At 41.7% G+C, this 22,258-nt stretch overlaps 1 protein-coding gene across 1 annotated transcript in view; it reads left to right on the forward strand.

The window, feature by feature from the left end:
- Window positions 1-6,102: 6,102 nt before the first annotated feature.
- frem3 (FRAS1 related extracellular matrix 3) overlaps window positions 6,103-22,258 on the forward strand; it is a 49,759-nt gene continuing 33,603 nt past the window's right edge. Inside the window, exons 1-2 of the mRNA XM_002940081.5 lie at window positions 6,103-11,267; window positions 11,634-11,723. Of these exons, the coding sequence (XP_002940127.3) occupies window positions 6,251-11,267; window positions 11,634-11,723 (5,107 nt within the window). The 5' untranslated portion in view covers window positions 6,103-6,250. The remainder of the gene's footprint in view (window positions 11,268-11,633; window positions 11,724-22,258) is intronic.

A 22,258-nucleotide genomic window follows, 5' to 3' on the forward strand; every position in this document is an offset into this window, starting at 1 on the left:
CGTAAAGCAGATACACCTTGGGGTTTGTATGAGAATTGATTTTTTAAGATAAGGTTGTGAATAAATTTCTAGTTTTTATGTATTAGCTTTGTTACGGGATATTTTTTTCTATAGTTCTATAGTTTATGTTATCATTTATACAAGTTACTTTTGCCAGGTACTTTTGCCAGGTGGTGAGCCAAATCAAGCTGGTCTTATTGTGTGGCCATGGGGCCAACTGTTGGATCATAATAGGGACCTATGCACACCCATCAGTAGCGGACTGCAGTCCTCAATCAACCTATTTAATTGCCCATAAAAAAACTGCTGTATAGGCAGAAACTGCCTCCAAGTACCACATGGAAGGTTAAACTTTAGGCAAAGCCTGTAACTGCTTTGGTAAGGTCATATGGTGATAACCAAAAGTCCCCCCACCCAAACATGCACACATGCATGGGTTAGTTGGAATCCAGAGGCACTTCCTAGGCTCTAATTGTGCTCCAAAATGCAATGTTCAGATAACGGTATTAAATACTTTGTTTTGGCTTGTGTATTGTGAGTTGCTTTGATTCTATTTACACCTCAACATCTACTCTTTGGCACTAAATCTGTCATCCCTAGTGTAACACAAGGACACTTGCCTTAGACTAACAATAGAATGCCTGGGTGTCCGACCTAGTGATTCCGTGAGACACAATGGAACCCTCTATAAAGCACTGCTAGCTGTGGAACAATAAAATGTCTTGCTTTTTTCTATTCTGAAAAAACTTAAAAGGCATCATTATAAGCACTGCACAATGCAGAAATATATGAAAAGGACATATGGACTCTATTTTACAATTTACAATTGTTTTACAAAAGATAATTTGATTTCTGTGTAAGCATGTCAACCATGCCGCTACTACAATGTTCGAGGCACCGTGCAGCTCCGTTCTGCCCCCACCCACAAGCTACTGCTGACCAATAAAAACATAGGGTAGGAAGGTAACTCACAATATAACATTCTTGTAACTTTCTTGTGCTAAATTTCAACGCACCTTGGACACACCCCCATCCTGAGGCCTATTTTTTATATGAAGAGCAGAATCCAAACATATGGGGGCACATTCAAGTACAAAAAAATCATATTTTTTCTAAAGTTTACAACTTTTGTGTATTTTCTGCAATATTTTCGTTAATTTGTGCAACTTTTTCGTACTTCGACAATTTGCGCAACAGTTTGTGCGACAAAATCGTATTTGTCACAACAAGTACAAAAGTTTTGTTATTCATTCAAGCTTCAGTATCGTAACTTTCCTTGGGCCAAGTTGGAGCTGCAGAATGCCATTGAATCCTATGGGAGGCTTCCAAAATCAAAAGTGTCAAAGTCAGAAAGGTTTTCCCGACGTTTACGATCGTTCAGATACGAAAATTTCGTAACTATCGAACGCTATTAACAAACAATCGTTTCCATGCGAAAATTTTGGAACTTTCAGATCATAAGTACGAAATCTTCGTATTCAAACGAACTGAATTTTCGTGACTTTTGCAATCATCAGAAATTATCGGATTTCATGATTCGGATTCGTACTTTAATGAATGTGCCCCATGGTGTAGTATAAATATGGTACCTGTGCCTAATACAACTGCAGAGATGGAAGGCACAGGTACATTGCTGCATGTACAGCTCACCTTCCATAAGATACTGGTCAGGAGAAGGGTACTAAAAAGAATATTCTGTGCTAACTTGTAATTTTTATTGTAAAGCATACTAAAGAATGGTACCCACATTTATAGCACAGTGCAGAAGACTTGTATGTATAACTTTATTTATAAAGCACTACAAAGATACGCAGCACTTTACAGTCTTACAATATACAAAATGACACACAGGAAGGACAAGTGTTATAATAAATACAATAAATAAGTATAAATACACAGAGTTTGTATTTGTTTATGTGCCATGTGGTATAAAAAAAACAGTAGGAAGGAGGTCCCTCCCCCGTAGTAACATACAGGCACAAATTGGACGGCAGGACTGCACAAGGTATGGGCATTTGCCCTTAAGTGTAAGACTAGACAAAATAATGTTTTTGTGCTCCAGACTTATATTCAGATACAATGAGTCTTTCATAACATGATGCACATAAAGCATGTCTGATAAGTGGAAGTGTGCCTTACCCAGAACCAAAGGGCTCATTTATACATACCAATGGCATATCTACATACAGCAGGCTCTGTGGGGGGCCTGGGTGTAACAGAGCTGCCCATGGCTGGCAGACACCCATTACTGTCAAATACATGTACACAGCCTTTACCAAAAGAAGTAGGCATTACCACAGAGTTGTGATTAACCATGCACCTTTTATTAAAGGAAACATATCCTATAAAAATTAAGAATGTACCAGTGAATTATACTCCTCTAGACATAGAAGGAATGTGCTTAAAAAGTTGTTTCAGGCTGATTTATTGAGACATTCCACCAAAACTCCACTAGCCCCGCCCCCCTGTTCCACTTCCTGCTGGCTGAATTCTCTGGATGAGCTGGGGAGCCAGCGGCTCTCAGTACACTGCACTGTAGGATAGGAACCAATCAGCAGCTAGGCTGACCTGATAGGGATCTCAAGCCTGTCTGTGCTTGTGTGACTGCAGGGCTGTGATTGGTTATCCCCCTCCTACTGTGCTTCTGGCAGGGACCGTTAGGACACACCCACCCTTCATTTCAAAGTTGGACAGAGAAGTAAGTGGATTTATAGGGAGCTCCAATAAAGGGGCCATTTTTACAGAGAGGATTAATGTTTAGCCCAAAGGGAAACCAGCACCGTATATTATTCATAATTGCCTACAAAATTAGGGTTTTTACCATTTATCCAATATGTCTCCTTTAAACAACTTCTTGCAGGGAGGCAGGTAACAGACTAGAGCACTGGTTGCGACTCAAGAATGATAATTGCACAAACACAACACTGCTGCAGTTTTTCTCTCTCTCTCTGCTTTGCACACTTCTCACCAAAGCCTCCAGGACCCCTGTCTCTTTACAGTGTCCAAGCTTCACCCAGAGGTCTTCCTTAAATCCACTACCTGAAGTACAGTCGCCTCAGGGGCTCTACTCCTTGTATGTATGTATGTATAACTTTATTTATAAAGCGCCACAAGGATACGCAGCGCTGTACAGTCTTACAATATACACAATTACACACAGGAAGGACAAGTGTTATAATAAATACAATAAATAAGTATAAATACACAGGGAATAAGTGCCATGTGGTATGAGACACAGTAGGAAGAAGGTCCCTGCCCCGTAGAGTTTACAGACTTAATCCCACTCCTCGTCAGGACAATAGGCTATCCTTTCTTGCTAGGCTAACTACCTTTCACTCACTTACCTTTCATTTAACTACCTTAAACTCACGTTCTGATACTAAACGCTAGCTAGTCCTGAAGGTACCAACCTCCCCAGTTGGTCTGGCCACCAGGGTTGAAACTCGGGGTCAGCAGAAAATGCATGTGCCTAGGGCAAAATGGTGGAGGAGGCGCTGGACACGTACCTCTTCTCTCTGCCTACCCCTAATCCGGGCCTGTCCATCCCCCCACTGCCCACTCCAGCTGATCTTGTCCCCCGCAGGGCTGGGGCTTGCAAATGCATGCCCCCCTGCTTGCCACAGTGCTTGTGAGCTCTTGTGCATGCACTTGTACGAGCTCATACTAACTCATACGTGTGCAGGGGTGGGAGGCAGGGTAGCAGGCTTGGCTCAGTACTGCTGGCCACTATGATCTTGATTCTACTGTTTTTATGCTAAAAGTGCCCACCTAAAGTACTCCCTTATATAAGCTACTGCAAGGGGGCTTGGTGCCACCTGCTGGCTGAACCTGCACATTGCTTAACTACTTATATACAGAACTAAAATTAATTCTTTATTTTACACCTTTACATGTGGAGGCATGATTGTCAGATTGGTTGCTGCGGCTGCCTGTTACTTGCCACTGTGGTGGCACCCACAAGTTGCTGAGGGTTCATGGAAATCTTTATTTTTTTTAGGGTCGAGCCAGATTCTCTGTCAATTTAGGTTTTAATCTTAAATACATCTATAATATTTATTTTTTTAACTTGTCAGTACTTCTTTGGACATACAGATAAAAGGTACATCTCTTCTTTACCCTTTTCCTCTACAGTGAGCAACTCATACAGCTCAGCCAGTTTTTTACTGTTTCAACTCACAAAAACGATGTTAACTCCTTAGAGTTATCTTCTATACATACAGAGAAAATATGCTCAATTTAGACCCCTAGTGTTAAGTTTTTGTCTGTCAACCACAGTAAATGAACAGCACTTTTGCTGCAACAAATTACAATGGCAGCTGTAATAGTACAGTGAGGAAGCAGCAGGATGTGAATTCAGACTTTCATGTGCCATGCATCCTCAGACCAGGTGGATGGAAATGCATCTACACCTGACCTCAAAACAAAATATGGCTTCAAAAGACTATATGGTAGAACTGAGGGCCATATTTGTAGTACAGAACTCTGGGTGATTCTGGGTAATTTTACCTGAACATATAAGGTATAATGATGTGCTGACATATAACAATCCACACACATGACTTTGTGTTTGACTGTGCTCTTTACTGCCAGTTTAATGCTCCATACTAGTAATTTAATCTCAGTATTTTCATAATGTTAATTAATACACTTTAAAGTTCTTATTATGGAAAGTTAAATACCAATTTTCTTTTGATTTTTGCAGCCAAACTGTGCTGGTAACAAAATCTTTAGCTTATATATGAGTATCACAATCAGTTCCTACAGAGCAGTGCATGGCAGCTGAAGAATGGATGTACAAAGCCCTGGCTCATCCTGTGAGAGGCCTGTGTGTGCGCACAGCTTCCTAAGCCAGTACAATAGGGGCATTCAGGTACTGAGCAGGTCTGTAAGATCCCCCTGCACTTATGGGGCCTTTTGATGTAGAGTGTTATTATTCTTTCATAGCCAGGCTCCTCTAATCTCACAGGCACTTAGATTTGATATATCAGCTTCTACTATCTGGAACACAAGCTAAGTACATTCCATTTTGACCTTTCTTCTCTGAAGTTTGGTAAAACTGCTTCATAAATTATTCTTTCAAAAACTCTGCATTTTGTGGCCATAAATCTTTTAAGGGCCAGTGAATTATTATCCCACCCCCAATAACTGGGCTAAGTTAAAAGTAAATTTTCAATGTATGCATTGCTATAAAATATGATATCAAACCTTAATTGTATTACAAATGTACATTACTCATTCTCTAATACACTGAGAGTTAATACAGCTTACAGACCAGACATATGGGTGCCATGCCATTTCAAGCAATATATGTCAGTAAAGGGAGTTGAACTGTTGCTAGGAATAATATACCTATAAACATGCTCATTCTGGCAAACAGTGCTTTATTTATTATAGGTCTTATATAAGGCAATAGATGGGTTAGATAGACAGACAGACAGACAGATAAATAGATAGATGATAGATAGGTAGATAGATGATTGATAGATAGATAGATAGATAGATAGATAGATAGATAGATAGATGATTGATAGATAGATAGATAGATAGATAGATAGATAGATGATAGATAGATAGATAGATAGATAGATAGATAGATGATAGATAGATAGATAGATAGATAGACAGACAGACAGACAGATAGATAGATAGATAGATAGATGATAGATAGATAGATAGATAGATAGATAGATAGATAGATGATAGATAGATAGATAGATGATAGATAGATAGATAGATAGATGATAGATATAGATAGATAGATAGATAGATAGATAGATAGATAGATAGATAGATAGATAGATGATAAATAGATGATGATAGATAGATAGATAGATAGATAGATAGATAGATGATAGATAGATAGATAGATAGATAGATAGATAGATAGATAGATAGATGATTGATAGATAGATGATAGATTGGTGGATAGATAGATAGCAGCCTCCAGGAGCTCTGTCTGTGTGAGAAGAGAATTCATTGCGTGTGGGATTACAGGAGGGGGCTGAACTCCATTGGTGGGCGCCAGACAGGGAGAGGGGGCAGAACTGAGGGGATATAGGTACCACCCAGCTCCTCCCATCCCACTATTACCTGCCCATTCAGTCTCACCTTGTGCCCATGTGTATCTCCTTGTTCAGCCCAGGGACCCGCACACAGTTGTTGCTAGTGATTCCCGGCAGGACTTTCTCTGGGCACAACTCCATGCTGAAGCCATAGCCGGACTCCCAGCGATCCTATCAGTGCCCAGAGGATGGGGACCCACAAACACCTACCTACAAGCTTAGGCTGCTTCACCCTGATGTTAGCCGCTCTCAGCTGGGCAGCTGCAGATGGCGACTCCCGTTTGTCCGGCCCAGATAACATTATAGTAACCAACCGAAGGATCCGGGTGCCCTTGGGCAGATCTGTGTTCCTGGACCCAGTGCAAGACCTAGCGATCCAGGTGCAGCCCGGAGACAGCTGTATCCTCAGAGTGTTGGCCAATGACCCTCTGTCTCAGCGCCCCGGCTTCTTAACCCCTAAGCGATTTCCGTGCGATTTCGGTGCTGGGGAGGTAGAATACACTCACCTGGGCGCCCGTAGCCCTGCCTCGGACAGAGTGAGGATGCAGCTGAAGTACGACTCGCCCACACACACCTGGATTGTGCCCTTTGTGATCGAAGTGGAGCTGATCTTCCAGCAGCTGGAGATAGTGACCCGCAACTTGCCGCTGTTGGTGGATTCGCCGCGGGAAATCAGCCCCCCAGTTGATAAGAAGGTGCTGGGCTTCTCCTACGATCCAACCAAGGAGTCGTGTAAGATCAGCCCGCTGATTGGCACAGGGGGTCTGCCCAGGTACGGCCAACTGCTCAATGGCACTGCCGCCCCTCAGCTGGTCACTGACTGTCACACCTTCATCAACTCGGGGCTCCGCTACCAGCACACCGCGCCCCAAAACTCGCCCAACAGAGACTATGTGCCCATGCTGGCCCAGCTCAATGATGGGCACGGAGTAGCCAGGCAGGAACACTTCCAGCTCACCGTTATGATCAAGGGGGGAGCGGAGAACACAGCCCCCCGGCCCAGCTTTGTGTCTATGATGATGATGGAAGTGGGTCAGTTCGTGCTGACAGCCCTCACCCCGGAGATGTTGGCGGCTGAGGATGCGGAGTCGGAACCGGGCGAGCTTATCTTTAACGTGACTAGCTCTCTGGATCCGGAGACATCGGGCTACCTGATCAGCACCGACGATCGCAACCTGCCCATTACTTCTTTCTACCAGCGGGACCTGATGGAGCTGAGGATCGCGTACCAGCCCCCGGCTAGTGAGTCCTGGCAGGAGCGGATCATTCAGCTGGAGATGCATGTCATTGACACCGAGGGGGCATCGTCCGATTACTTTGCGTTTATGATCGTTGTAAAGCCCATGAACACACTGGCCCCACTGGCGACTCGCAACGCTGGCTTGCGGCTCCTAGAGGGTCAGTCTCGCCCTTTGTCCGGCCCAGGCTCCGGCATGAACAACCTCGTTATAAGCGATGAGGACAACCTGGACCAAGTCAGGATCAGTGTGATCGATGGTCTCCGGCACGGCCAGTTAATCCTAAGCCCCAGTGACAGCGGGACCAATAGTGGCCACAAGGACTTCTCCTTTAGCCCACAGGAACTTCACTCGGGGCTGGTGATTTATCAGCACGATGGCAGCGACACCTACAGCGACAATCTGATCCTAAGGCTGGACGATGGCAAGCATCGGGTGGAGCTGCTGTACCCCATCTCAGTGGCCCCTACTGATGATGAGCCCCCAGTACTGAATGCCAACACCGGGCTGAACCTACGGGAGAAGGGCCTGGCTCTCATCTCCCCTTTCATGCTCAGTGCCACAGACATCGACTCGGAAGATTCCACCATACACTTTGTGCTGCAGGAACCCCTCGGCCGACTCGGGGAGATGCTGCTGAGGCAGCCGGATGAGCCGGAGGGGGAGGAGGGCTGGAAATATCTGCCCCAGGAAGGGATTTACGAGAAGGGGGTGATCGAGTGGTACCAGAAGGATATTCTGGATGGGAAACTGCACTACAGGCACCTGGGTTCGCATAGTACAACTACAGTTCTGGACCGAGTGCTGTTCGTGGTGCTGGATGACCATGACCCCCCAAACCAGTCCAATGAGCAGGTATTTATGGTGCGCATAGAGCCCCTTGATGACATCCCCCCAGAACTGTACCCCGGTACTACCCTGCACATGACTGTCAAGGAATACGAGGTGACCCCCTTCAGGAAGAAGTACCTGCGCTACACTGATCTGGACACAGACGACCGAGAGCTTAAATATACCTTGCACAGCCACCCTAGGGATACCGACCCCAACCATCCTGCCCTGACTGGCCAGATTGTGCTGAGTGACAGCCTGGGGGTCGAGGTGAACCAATTTACACAAGCCCAGATCAACCATTTAAAGATCTCATACAAGCCCCCAGAGAAAGAACTGGGCATAGTTCCCAGGGAGCTACAGTTCAACTACACAGTGGAGGATGCTGAGGGAAATTCGGTGCAAGGGACATTCACTATAGTGTTACAGCCAGTGGACAATAAACCTCCGGAGATCACAAATACTGGTTTCACTGTCCCAGAGAGGGGTTCCTTCACTCTCACCAAAAATGAACTGGATGCCACAGATCAAGACACAGACACAAGCAACATCATTTTCAGCTTGTCTGAAGCCCCTCAGCATGGGGAGTTACAGTACCAGGGTGTACCAATGTCCTTGGGAGAGTCCTTTGCTTTAAGTGACATTTCACTGGGTTGGGTATCCTATGTTCATAGTGGAGAGGAGACCACCAGCGACACATGTTCCCTGGTAGTTAGTGATGGTGTTCACGAAGTTCCCATTACAGTCCGAATTAAAGTAAAGCCAGTGGATGACGAGGCACCCATTTTGATGCTTGCTGCAGGTCTTTTGGGGTCATCCATTGAAGTCTTGGAGAGAGGAGAAACTGAGATTACCAGCAGTGTTGTTCAGGGCACAGATCCAGACACTGATGATTTGATGCTCACATTCATTGTGGAGGAGCCTCCCAGAAAAGGGGATATATTGGTCAATGGAGTTACCGCTGAGAGGTTCTCTCAGCAAGACCTTCTCAATGGTGCTGTTACATATGTACATACATTTGGAGAGATTGGGCTTCAGAAGCAACATGATTCCTTCAATCTCACCCTCTCTGACCTCTCTGATGAGTGGGTGGTGGGAGGAAACAAGGTGCAGGGGGTGAGGGTGCAAGTAACCATCTTACCAGTAGACAGTGAAGCTCCAGTAGTAACATTAAAAGAAAAGTTCTCTGTTTTGGAAGGTGAGAAAAATGTCATCACCTATGAAAACCTGGACGCAGATGACAAGGACACCCCTAAAGATGACATCTTGTGCACTATTATTGTCCAGCCTACTTCTGGCTATGTAGAGAACATTTCACCTGCCCCTGGCTCTGAAAAGTCAAGGTCTGGGACAGCAGTCAGTGCATTTACAATAAGAGATATCCGACTGGGTCACATTTACTATGTTCAAAGCATCCATCAGGGTGTAGAACCTCAGGAAGATAGATTCACTTTTCACTGCTCTGATGGAATAAGCTCTTCACAGCGCCTTTTTTTCCCCATAGTGATCATCCCAACCAATGATGAGAAACCAGAACTTTTCACACGGGAATTTGTAGTCATGGAAGGCATGAGCCTGGTGATTGACACCCCAATCCTTAATGCTGCAGATGGAGACCAACCACCGGATGAACTTACCTTTATAATATCCAAGCCACCACTACACGGTAGGGTGGTCCAACAGCAAGCAACAGGCACTGTCCCCATTCTGAATTTTACTTTAGAAGAAATCAAAGAGAGCTCAAGCATTGTATATGAGCATGACGATTCAGAAACCAAGGAGGACAGCTTTGAGATTATCTTAACTGATGGAGAACACAATGTAATAAAGAAAGTCCTTATTATGGTTATTCCCGTGGATGATGAGACTCCAAGAATGGCCATCAATGATGGACTTGAAATTGATATTGGAGAGTCAAAGGTAATCACAAACAGGGTTTTAAAGGCTACAGACTTAGATTCTGATGACAAGTCATTGGCTTATGTTATTCGGTTTGGCCCCAGCCAAGGTTTTCTGCAGCGCTTGGACAAACATGGGTCAGTGGTTGGTAATATTACCTTGGGAATGAATTTTACTCAAGAGGACATTGACAGAGGTTTAATTCGGTACACCCATGCTGGTCAGGAAGGCATACGGGACCTTTTTAAATTTGACATAACAGATGGGATTAACCCATTCATAGACAGATACTTTTATATAAGCATTGGCAGCATTGATATTGTTTTCCCAGATGTCATAAACAAAGGAGTTACTCTCAAAGAAGGCGGAAAGGTGACACTTACTACAGACCTTCTAAGTACAAGTGACATTAACAGTCCAGATGAAAATCTGCGCTTCAGTATTACAAGGGCCCCAAGCCGTGGGCACTTAGAGAGCACTGATGCCCCTGGTGTTCCCATTACATCTTTTACTCAGCTCCAACTAGCTGGGAATAAGGTCTATTACATCCACACTTCAGAGGATGAGATGAAGATAGACAGTTTTGAGTTTGAAGTGACAGATGGTTATAACCCAGTTTTTCGTACTTTTAGGGTCTCTATTACTGATGTAGATAATAAAAAGCCAGTCTTGATGATAAATGGACTAGTGGTCAATGAAGGAGAAAATAAGCTTATAACTCCCTTTGAGCTAAGTGTGGAGGACAGGGACACCCCAGATAATTTGCTGCGATTTACAATCACTCAAGTGCCTGTTCATGGTCAGATTGTGTTCAACAACAGCCAGACAGTTACTACTTTCACCAAGCAAGACCTGAATGAGAATCTCATTAGCTACAAGCATGATGGCAGTGAATCTGTAGAAGATAGCTTTTCCTTCACAGTCACTGATGGGACCCATGCAGAGTTTTTTGTACTGCCAGACACAACCTTTGAAAGCAAGAAACCCCAAATGATGAAGATCAGAATAAATTCTTTGGACAATGGTGTACCCCAACTTATTGTCAACAAGGGGGCCCCTACTCTTAGAAGCCTACATCCAGGCCAACTTGGGTTCACGATCACCAGCAAATCCCTAAAGGCAGAAGATCGGGACAGCCCTCACAAGATGCTCAAATACAGAATCCTAGATGGACCTAAACATGGGTTTTTAGTCAACTTGGACCATGGCAATGACAGCATCAGAACCTTCACACAGGGTGAGTTCTATTGTCCAGGGGTGGAAAATACCATCCTTCTAGTTGTTTAACACTTATGTTAAAAATAATATTATTAATAATAGTAATTGTCATTCATTTTTTATGTTTTCACACCAAGCCATGTAGGCTGTATTATGCATAGCCTGGTCAATATTATTAGTATCATTATTTTAATTGAACATAAAATAACTTTTTTACTTGTCTGGTACTAACAGTAATGACTGCATATTATATTATATCTCAATGTAAAACTGCATATTATATTATATCTCAATGTAAAACTGTTGTGATAAGGTATTATTGTCATCTTATAGCAAGTGCCTGATCCATTGACTTGCTCACCTGATGTTACTGTTTGCTTTACAGGCGACATTGATGACATGAAAATCTGCTATGTTCTGAAGGATGGTGACAATGCTACAGGGGATATTTTCCATTTCTCAGTAGAAGATATAGGTACAGTTACTTGCACAGTTGCAGTATTATTATTATCTTTCTGTATGGTTTTGATTACATTTGTCTAATAGTGACGGCCTATTTTAAAGGGACAATGACAGTAATTATATCTTGATTAGATACAAAATAACATGGTATGACATTTTTAGATACATTTATACAATTTCCACACCATGATAAAAAATGATATGTTGAAGAGGCCTTTAAGCTTAGATGAACCTTTGTTGTTGTTTGAGAATTATGGGAGTTGTAGTTCAGCCACATGTAGAAGATCACTACATCCAGCAGTTGCTAAACTGCATCTTTCAGTTGCTACAAGGTAGATTTCACCCATTTTTTTTTTGCAGTTTTCACACTATTAAAAATACCTGTGTATGTTCCTAGTGCTGTATGTTCCATAAACTTGAATTGCCAATTTACTATGGGGAAAGGTAATGACGTATTATGCTCTTTAATTTGTTCCATTTCCATGGGCCTGCCTGGACAAGCCTAGAAGCACATATTCACACACTTCCTAAGGTATCTGAGCTGAAAGATCTCTATCTTAATTTGGGGGCAGGTAATGGAACAGACTAGACAAGCATGTCTGAATGTTTTTGTAGGGTCAGGTCATCAGATAAAATATTTATAAATGTTGATAAAATTAACTTTTTTTTAAGATAGTAAAAAAAAAAAAAACCCAAAGTCCTGCTTAAAGGAGTAGTTCACTTTCAAGTTACAATTAGTATTGCATTAGTATTATATACAATGGTCTAGTTTTGGTGACTTATAAATTGTTCTACTGTTTTCATTTTTATTTTCATTTATATATACCTTTCCTGCTTACTAGTAGATGTCACTGACCCTGACATCCTTCTACACCATTATTGCTGTTATTGCCATTATTTTTTTTTTGTTTTTTTTTTACATAAGTTTCTGTGCAGACTGTCTCCTATTTATATTCCAGTCTCTTATTCAAACTACTTCCTGGTTACTAAGGTAAATTTGGCCCAACAACCTGATATCTGCTGAAATTCCAAACTGGATAGCAGCTGAACAAAAAGCTAAATAATTTATAATCTAAGAAAAATGATGTTTCAGAATATCACTGTCTGCATCACATAAAAGTTTATTTAGAGGCAAACTATCCCTTTTACATCCCTGCCAGTGAGAGTGCTCAGTTTTGTGCCAAACCATGTCCAACCTATTGGTCCATTTATGTGGGCAATTGATGGGCCTGTCTGATGGATATGTGGAAAAAAAATATTCAGATATAAATTGGGCAGTATTGAATTTTATGTCAGACAAGGAACGTATCGGCATGTTGATGTGGTCCTCATCTGATGGACCCCACTGTATGGTCCAGTGCGTGGGTGGCCAGATCAGGCCCAGATGCCGTTGTTTGGTGTATGAGCAGCTTTATGAGGCCTGATTGATAAAGCTCAGTTTGCCCTTAGCCAAAGATGTAGTTTTTAAACCAGACCGATACATTTTCTTTAAAAATAATATCTTTGGCAAAGGGCCAAGCTGAGCTGCTGAGCAGATATACTTGTAGAGATTTGACCTAAATAACCTGTGTATATACCAGTGTTGAGCTAAGGCTGAATGCATACTGGTGCTGCAGAACCTTACCAAGCTGGAAAAGTACATGACCACCAAAAATGCCCCCTGAAAATGTAAGAATGCAGTATAATGAAATATTTTAGCAACCAGCAATAAATACAAAGGAACAGACTAGGCCACCATTCTGAGAAATGTACTGAACATGCCATGGAGTTGCCATTTGGTAACCCTGGCTACAGTACAGCTAGCAAGTCAGCAAATCCAGGGGGATACAGATGGCCTCTGGCTGGAAACTGTATGACAGCAATGAAAAAAAGAGCTTAGCCCCAGGCAGCTGGATAGGGTTCGCAGGAGACCTGCTCAGTCGGTTATAAACTCTGCTCTTGAAATGTTCTTGTGGGTTATATAAGTGATACAGTGAAATAGATTCAGTTGTCCTGGTCAGGACTTTGCCTTGATTTCATTTATTTTGCTAATCTGTTAAAGGTAATTCATTTTACTCTTAACATATGAATCATCTACTCATTGCCCCATATAACTTTGTCTTTATAAGATCCAATAGTGTTTTAGGTTTTATACTACTTCTTAATACCAATATACAGTTAGTCACTGATAGAAAATATCCATGTTTGTCTATTTAAAACCATGAGAAAATTATATATTATATATAAAATTATATTATTCACCTTTAAATAAACTTTTAATATAATGTAGAGCAGGGATCCCCAACCTTTTATACCTGTGAGCCACATATAAATAGAAAAAAGGGTTGGGAAGCAACACAAGCATGGAAAAGTTCCTGGGGGTGCAAATAATTGGCTATTTGGTAGCCCCTATGTGGACTGGCAGCCTATAGAAGGCTCTGTTTAGTTTTACACTGGGTTTTATGCAACCAAAACTTGCCTCCAAGCCAGAAATTCAAAAATGAGCACCTGCTTTGGGGCCACTGGGAGCAACATCCAAGGGGTTAGGGAGCAACATGTTGCTCATGAGCTACTGTTGGGAATCACTGATGTAGAGAGTGCTATTTTGAAAACAATTTGCAGTCTGTCTTTTTTTATTATTTGCAGTTTTGAATGTATTTGTTTTTTTGTTCAGCAACTCTCTAGGTTGCAATTTCAGGAGCTACAGTATTTGGATGCTAGGGTCCAATTTTATCTAGCAACCAGGCAGTAGTTTGAAAGAGAGATAGGAATATGAATAGATGAGGGCCTAAATAGAAAGATAATTAATAAAAAGTAATAAAAAACAATAAAACTGTAGCCTCACAGAGCTGGGGTCAGTGACCCCCCATTTGAAAGTTGTAAAGACAATAATAATCAACAAATAATCCAAAAACTATAACAAATTAAAAAAGAAGACCAATTGAAAAGTTGCTAAGAATTGGCCATTCTATAACATACTAAAAGTTAGCCTGAAAGTGAACCACACCTTTAAATAGAGCACAATTAGAAATATGTCCCAAGTGAGACAAAACATTAGCTTACATCAGTGCTGTCCAACTTCTGAGGTGCTGAGGGCCGGAATTTCTCTTGCATACATGGTGATGGGCCGCTTATGGAAGCCAGTTTTGGCCACTCCCCCATTTTAAACCACACCCACTTCAAACCACACCCATTTTATCTCAATGGTCGCTACAGTTATATCAACCATTATTCATATGTTAAAGAATTATATTATGTCATATTAAGACACACCCTTAAATCCATATGCCTCCTCCTCCCCTGTGGATAGCACAACAACCCCCAGCATATAATTACACACCTTAGGGACCATTTAATGGCTATTTCCAACTGCTAACAAACTCTCAGAACAAACCCCTGCCAGGTTCACCTCCCACAGGCAGCATAGAGTAGGCAGAGTATGGCACACACAGGCAGCACTCTGCCTGTCCTATGCTGCCTGTGAGTGCCATACCCTCCCTGCCCTATGCTGCCTATGTGCCATACTCTGCCTACCCTATGCTGCCTATACACAGGTAGCATAGGCCAGGCAGTACATACAATGTCTGAGGTGTGAAGAGGTGAACAATGTGGGTGATTACAGCCTGAGCCCGAGGTGTGAACACTGCAGGGGGTGAACAATGCAGAGATTAAAAGGTGTGAACAACACAGGGAATTACATTTTTAAACAATACAGAGGGATTACAGCCTGAATCTGAGGTGATAACCATGCAGGGGGCCAGGTAATCTCAGTACTGATACCATTTAAAGCTAACACAAAGTTAAGCCATCAAAGCAGCCAGACAGGTGGGGGGCCATACAGAGGGGGGTCGAGGGCCGCATGTGGCCCGCGGGCCGCCAGTTGGACAGCACTGGCTTACATGATACATGAATAACTGTTCATTCCTTCAGTTTCTTTTCTTATTGCTTTTTTTCTGTTATCTCCAACCATGACTTAGTGGCATCTGAATATTGTGTAATATGTCTTATTTGCTAGATCTATAATCTGTATGGGTAGGCAGGTTTAGCTTCAGCTGCCTTCTGTTTTACATTGGATGCCTCTTATGCTCCTCTATGGTAAATAGTTCAGCACCTTAGGCAACACATATCCTTAACAGTTTAGAGAACCTTTGCCCTTCCAAACAATCCCTGCCCTGAAGAGCATTTCTTTCCTTGATCCAAACATTTCAGAAATGTCACATGTTTTATCCTTTAAATGAGGTTAAAGGACATTGGCAATGTCCTGTTTTCAGGTCAGGCTAATCCACACATGTTCAGAGCTTCAAAATCAGGAGATGTTGTGAGTTCTCTCTTGGTTACAGATCATAATCTTATCTGTTGCCTGTTATTATTTATGCAGATTGCTGTCACATATGTGCGGGAGGTAATTTGTCATTAGGGAAATATCTGATAATGTTCCTAAACACTCGGCACTTAAGTTGAGACCATAAAAGTATTTCCTGTTGCAGCTTTTTTTGTCCATCTTTGTTTTACATTTATGATCACTGACAGACTGTTCTGATGTACCTGCTTTTACTCATTCAATAATTAGAGCCTCTTATATCCCCTGAAAGCAGACTACTGGGAGATACTTGCAGATCACATGGGGCTATAGGTTAGACATCTCTGCATAATATCCTTATACTGTAAATTTAGTTTAGGGGCACCTTATTCTTTGTCAACTGAGACTTTTTTTAAGGTTCATAGAGGACAATAAAGCATGCATCAGAAAAGCTAATATAGAGATGGAAAAGGGGATTGCAGTAAAGACTAAAATAAATGCCAAATAATTTTTTTAAATATGAAACTAGCAAAATAAAGCAAGAAGTGGTGTCACCCCTAGTATAGGAGAAAAGTACAATGGCTCATAAGAGCAGAAAAGAAAGTGATTTTGAACTGTTATTTTTCATATGTTGAAGGCTTCCTTTTTAATAAACTCAATTTGAATAATATAACCATTAATGGCAGGCTGACTCAGATGGTATTCATCCCAGGGCACTAAAAGAAATAAACTCTGTGATTACCAAACATCTCAGTGCCGAGAGATCGGAAAAGTGTTTATGTGGTGCCATTATTCAAAAATGGATCCCATTTCCAGTCTAAAAACTATAGGCCTGTTAGTTACTTACTGCTTGGTCAAGGCAGATGTTAGGTTTCCTTGTACCTTGGAGCACTGTTTGTCCTCACATTCACAGCACAAGGCACAACAGATGCACCAGTGCCAGACACAAACTTGCATGAGTACATGGCATTTATTCTTGTTTTTTTTTAATAGGCACAATTCTACACACATGTTAGCTCTTAACACAGTATCTGTGAATAATTAATGAGCCCTGATGCCTCTTACATACTTAGTGTTTCAACACCAAACATAGCTAAGCCGGCATGCATTGTCAAACAAAAAAGTCTAGAGGAATCTTGAGTAATTAAGATTGATTTTGTTTAACTTCAATTTAAATCAAAGTTCCTTTATTCTTTTTCCAATCCTTAATAGTTTGCAAGTATTTCAGTATAAACACTAATTGGCAGCAAATATATCATAGCTTTAGCTTGAAGGTTCAACACAAACGGGATCATGATGCTGGTTCTCTGTTACTCACATGGGATGCCAGTGCTTAGCCCCCTAAGGCTCATGCCACACGTTGTGTACGGCGTATATTTTTGGCAAGTGGAAAACGCTTGCTGAGATTACGCGCCATACGCTCCTACCTGTGCCTGCTCCTGAATGAATGGAATACACTCAGGGGCAGGCACATGTAGCCGAAATCCGCATAAAAATGTGAGACTGCATTTTCTTGAATCTTTATGTGGATATCGGCTACATGTGCCTGCCCCTGAGCGTATTCCATTCATTAAGGTGCAGGCACAGGTAGGAGCGTATGGCACGTATACTCGGCAAGTGTTTTTCGGCTTGCCGAAAATATTCACCATACGCATTATGTGGCATTAGCCTAAGCTGGCAGAACCAGCACTGTGTTTAAAATGTAAGCAGAGCTGCTATTCTTTCACAAATGCAATCTTACTTAAGCACAGACGAGTCTGTTTTTGTTTCTTTGAAAATTTACCACAAAAGTCTTTTCTTCTCTGTGTTTAAACAGGAAAGTTTATGTCAACCATTATTTTAATCCTATTTAAATCTGCATTGGTCGGAAGAAACCAATGGGACCATTACATTGGGCACAAAACAGCAATTATTTACTTAAGGAGCAGTGGCCACAACTTCTTAGGTTAAAATGACCACTTTCAGGAACTAAGTGAAGCTTCCCCTACTGTTAATTCTACTATCAATAATAATCTTAGCACATTACTGTTTTCACTATCTTTCACTTCATATTAAAGTGGCCATATAGTTATCCAGCCAACAAACCCACGGAGTGAACAGTCAAATATTTTTATTAAAACTGCACAGTTTAAGAACTGAGATCAAATAGAATTTCAGTAAAGTATGCTGAATTCCTAGAGAAGTGAAAATCAGCCAAACTGCCTGACTAAAGCTGGCCATACACGCACCGATAATATCGTAGGAAACCTCGTTTCGTACGATATTCGGTGCGTGTATGGCAAGTTGGTGAGTCGACCGATATCGTACTAGGCTGCTGATATCGGTCGACTCGCCAATCGGCCAGGTTTAAAGATTTTGATCGGGCACCATAGAAGGCGCCTGAGCAAAATATGCCGTCAGGGCTGAATCGGCAGAAGAGGTAGAAATCCTATTGTTTCTACCTCCTTATCTGCTGTTTCAGCCCTGAAGGTTAGTGTGATGGTCGCACGAAAGATCGCAAATCGCCACGTGTGTGGCCATCTTAAATCTGGGCCACGTTAATGTCTGTTGCTATTTCATTAAATGCTATTGTAAGTCACTTTAAAGGACATGTAAACCCCACACACAAAAATGTAATCAGTGAACAGTCTCTTTGAAATCTTTCAATACCTGTCACACTGGTTGTCCAGACAGGGCCGGATTTCACTTCTGGGCGCCCTGAGGCCGCCCCCCGCGAGTGCGCATGCGCGTCCGGGCCTTTGTGGCCTCTCCACAATTCCGGGTCTGTGTCCAGAGGTTAATAGTAAGGCTGCAACATCCCCTTAATCACTTAGATTTCCTTCTCCTCCTGTAACCCACTTGGCCCCCTCCCTCAGGAATTTGCTTTGGCTGTTGGCTTGTGGGCATGCTCAGTTGTTCTAAGCTCAGATTACTAAACATGCCCCCCAGTCTAGCAGCCAGTGTATGCTGTTTGCAGAGTTAAATGTAACTGATTATGTATCAAAGGAAAAATGGCCACCGGGTGAAAGCTGCTATTTGCTTTAGGAAAATGTGATGGTGCTGGCAAACAGAGGGGGTATATGCAGTACAAATGATGCCATTTGGGTGGGGGAGACGTGCCCAACTGATATACATTGTAGGCAAATGTAGGCTTTACATGTCCTTTAACCTGAATGCCTTATTTGCTGAAATAGAAAAACAGGCTACATTCATGCTTGTAACACCTACAGGTCTTTGCATATATCAGAGGTAAAGTAACAGTTCACACTTTTATATGAATATGACCCATTCTTGTAGCCTTGGCAGCTCAGCTGCATACTGTAAGCTTAATTTTTGTGTTTCTAAAATACCCCCTGTGGGTGATCTAATGCTAACATGGTCAAAACTGTGGGTCAACTAATGCCAGCACTATCACTAAATCTTTACGCTCACTTTTCCTGGATTTTTCTGCTCAGTGCTCTGTTTGATTCCATCCTTCTTCCCAAGGGGCATCTAAAAACTCATGCTAGGTCCTCCCAGCCTTTTGTACTACAGGCCTGTCTGTTTCATGTGGCCACGTCAAAGAAGTTTTCCTCTGTTTTGACAGCTCTCACATTTGGGGATACTGGAAGTCATAGTTTTGTAGCTCAAATTATTCTCTTGTTCTAGCTTCACCTGAACTATATCTGGGTTGCCAAACAATCTGCAACATTTCCTTCCTATTAAAGGAAAAGGAAAGGCTAACCAGTGACTTAAATCACTTACCTTTTACCCCGGGCTGGTGCCCCTGTTAGGAGAGAACAGCACCAGCCCGGGGTACCTGTAGCGCTTCCTTATTTCTTCTGTTTTCGGAATCCCTGGGCCGGCGCATGCACAGTAGAGTAAAAAAAAGACAACTTTTTTGTTAAAGTTCGGCTTTTCATTCTACTGCGCATGCGCCAACGCACAAAGACAGCAGAAGGAAGTCACTGGGGGGTGCCTAACATTTTGGCACCCCCAAGTGACTTTCCTTCTCCTTTAAAGGGGTGGTTCACCTTTAAGTTAACTTTTAGCATGTTACAGAATGTCCCATAACTAGCAACTTTGCAATTGGTTTTGATTATTTATGTCTTATAGTTTTAGAGTTATTTACCTTCTTCTTCTGCCTCTGTCCAGCTTTCAAATGGGGGTCACTGACCCCGGCAGCTAAAAAATATTGCTCTTTGAGGCTACAGTTTTTTTATTATTATTACTTTCTTGGACTTATCTTTCTGTGCAGGCCCTCTACTATTCATATTCCCATCTCTCCTTTAAACCAGTGCATGGTTGCTAGGGTAAATAAAACCCTAGCAACCCGGTAGCTGCTAAACTGCATAACTGAAAAACCATAAAAGAATAAATAAAAATGAAGACCAATTGCAAATTGTCTCAGAATATCAATGTTTACTTCATAATAAAAGTTAACTTAAAGGTGAACAACCCCTTTAATGTAAAGGTGAATCACCCCTTTAAGTTCTCAGTTTGTTAAAATCACAAAGGGATAAACAAGTGAAAAAAAACATCAAGGCACACCTCTTGTACCCATGCAAAATAAGTGCGATGTTGCTGAGTTTGCCAAGTGTTTAGAATCTATTGTTTCCAGAGAAGTTATGAACACATTCCCGGCCATTAGATTTAATCATCATGGCTCAAGTTCTGCAGGCAGACTGGCTGTCTGGGAGTAACTATATTTTAGTTTTACATTAATGCATTCATTGTTTCCCATTTCGAAAAGTAAGCCCCACTGCAATTATACCTAAGTGAGTCTCTATGACAATTGTTTTAATGGACAGACTAAAAGCTAGGTATCCATAAGTTTTACTCTTCTCCACCTCCAAATGGTTAATTTATTACACTGAAATACTAAAAGTACAACAATCTTGGGGGTATAGCCTGAAAAAATAAATATGGAATATGATGCAAACAGCTCAGAAATCCCTTTTGCAACATGGATCAGCATTGGCTTGAATGCGTTTAGGTTACTCATTCAATTCCAGCAGGTCCAGCAGGACCAAGGTACGCCAAACCACTGCCAACAATATTGATAACTTTATTTATGGCCTCACTTGACTGTCCCCTGTGGATGAATCTCCTCTTCACTTTCTGTTTCAACCAGACTGACCATTTGTATTTAGTTGTTCATAGTTTATCTTCCAACACAGGTACCAAGTAACACCTCCTATGCTTAAAGGAACAGTAACACCAAAAAATGAAAGAGCTTTAAAGTAATAAAAATATAATGCACTGTTGCCCTGCACTGGTAAAACTGGTGTGTTTGCTACAGTAACACTACTATAATTTATATAATAAGCTGCTGTGTAGCCATGGGGGCAGCCATTCAAGCTGGAAAAAAGGAGAAAAGGCACTGGTTACATAGCAGATAACAGATAAGTTCTGTAAAATACAATAGTGTTTTAACTGTTATCTGCTATGTGCCTGTGCCTTTTCTCCTTTGAATGGCTGCCCCCATGGCTACATAGCAGCTTATTTATATAAATTATAGTAGACTTTCTGAAGTAAACACACAACTTTTACCAGTGCAGGGCAGCAGCACATTATATTTTAGTTACTTTTATACACTTTCATTTTTTGGTGTTACTGTTCCTTTAAAGGGACACTATACACCTATATGTACCAGTGATTGACATGATGATATGAACACAATAAACAGGACCTCTGTTGAAAGTATTTTACCTGTTTTTGTTTTGTTTTGTGATAAAACATGGACCATTGTTTAGGTTTTACCATCACTGCCTCCTACATTAAACAAATATCTGATTGACGGATAGGCAGAACAACCTGATATACCAAAATGACCACCTTTCTGTCATCTTTCTGATCTTAGTTCTTAGCAGGGGAGTGCTGTTGCCTTTGTAGTAAATACAGAGAGAGGAAGCTCCATCTTGATTCCTAATATGATTAATTGAGAATTCACTAGTAGGTTTCTAAAAGTTCTGGCATATATTTAGTTAACGAATAAGAGGAATGTCCCAGCTAAAAGTAATTACTCTGAGCAAGTATTTAATGCTGTAAATCAATTACACTTGACTGCTATCTCATTAACATTTCATATTGATTTTATACCCCCCATCAAAGTTGTGTGAAGACTTTTGAGGCATTTAAGAAGATTATTTTGCCGGTGACCACCCAGCACGGACTGCAGAAGCATAATTAGGCACAGATTTAATGAGCTCTGAAGTGCTATTAGCTTCTCCATTATCAAAGCAATAAATTCCCATGTGAAATCTCTAGTGCTGTTTTGCTCAAAGCTGTGAGGAATTCATAACAGTAGT

The sequence above is a fragment of the Xenopus tropicalis genome, chromosome 1, assembly GCF_000004195.4.
Source record: "Xenopus tropicalis strain Nigerian chromosome 1, UCB_Xtro_10.0, whole genome shotgun sequence".
Lineage (NCBI taxonomy): Eukaryota > Metazoa > Chordata > Amphibia > Anura > Pipidae > Xenopus > Xenopus tropicalis.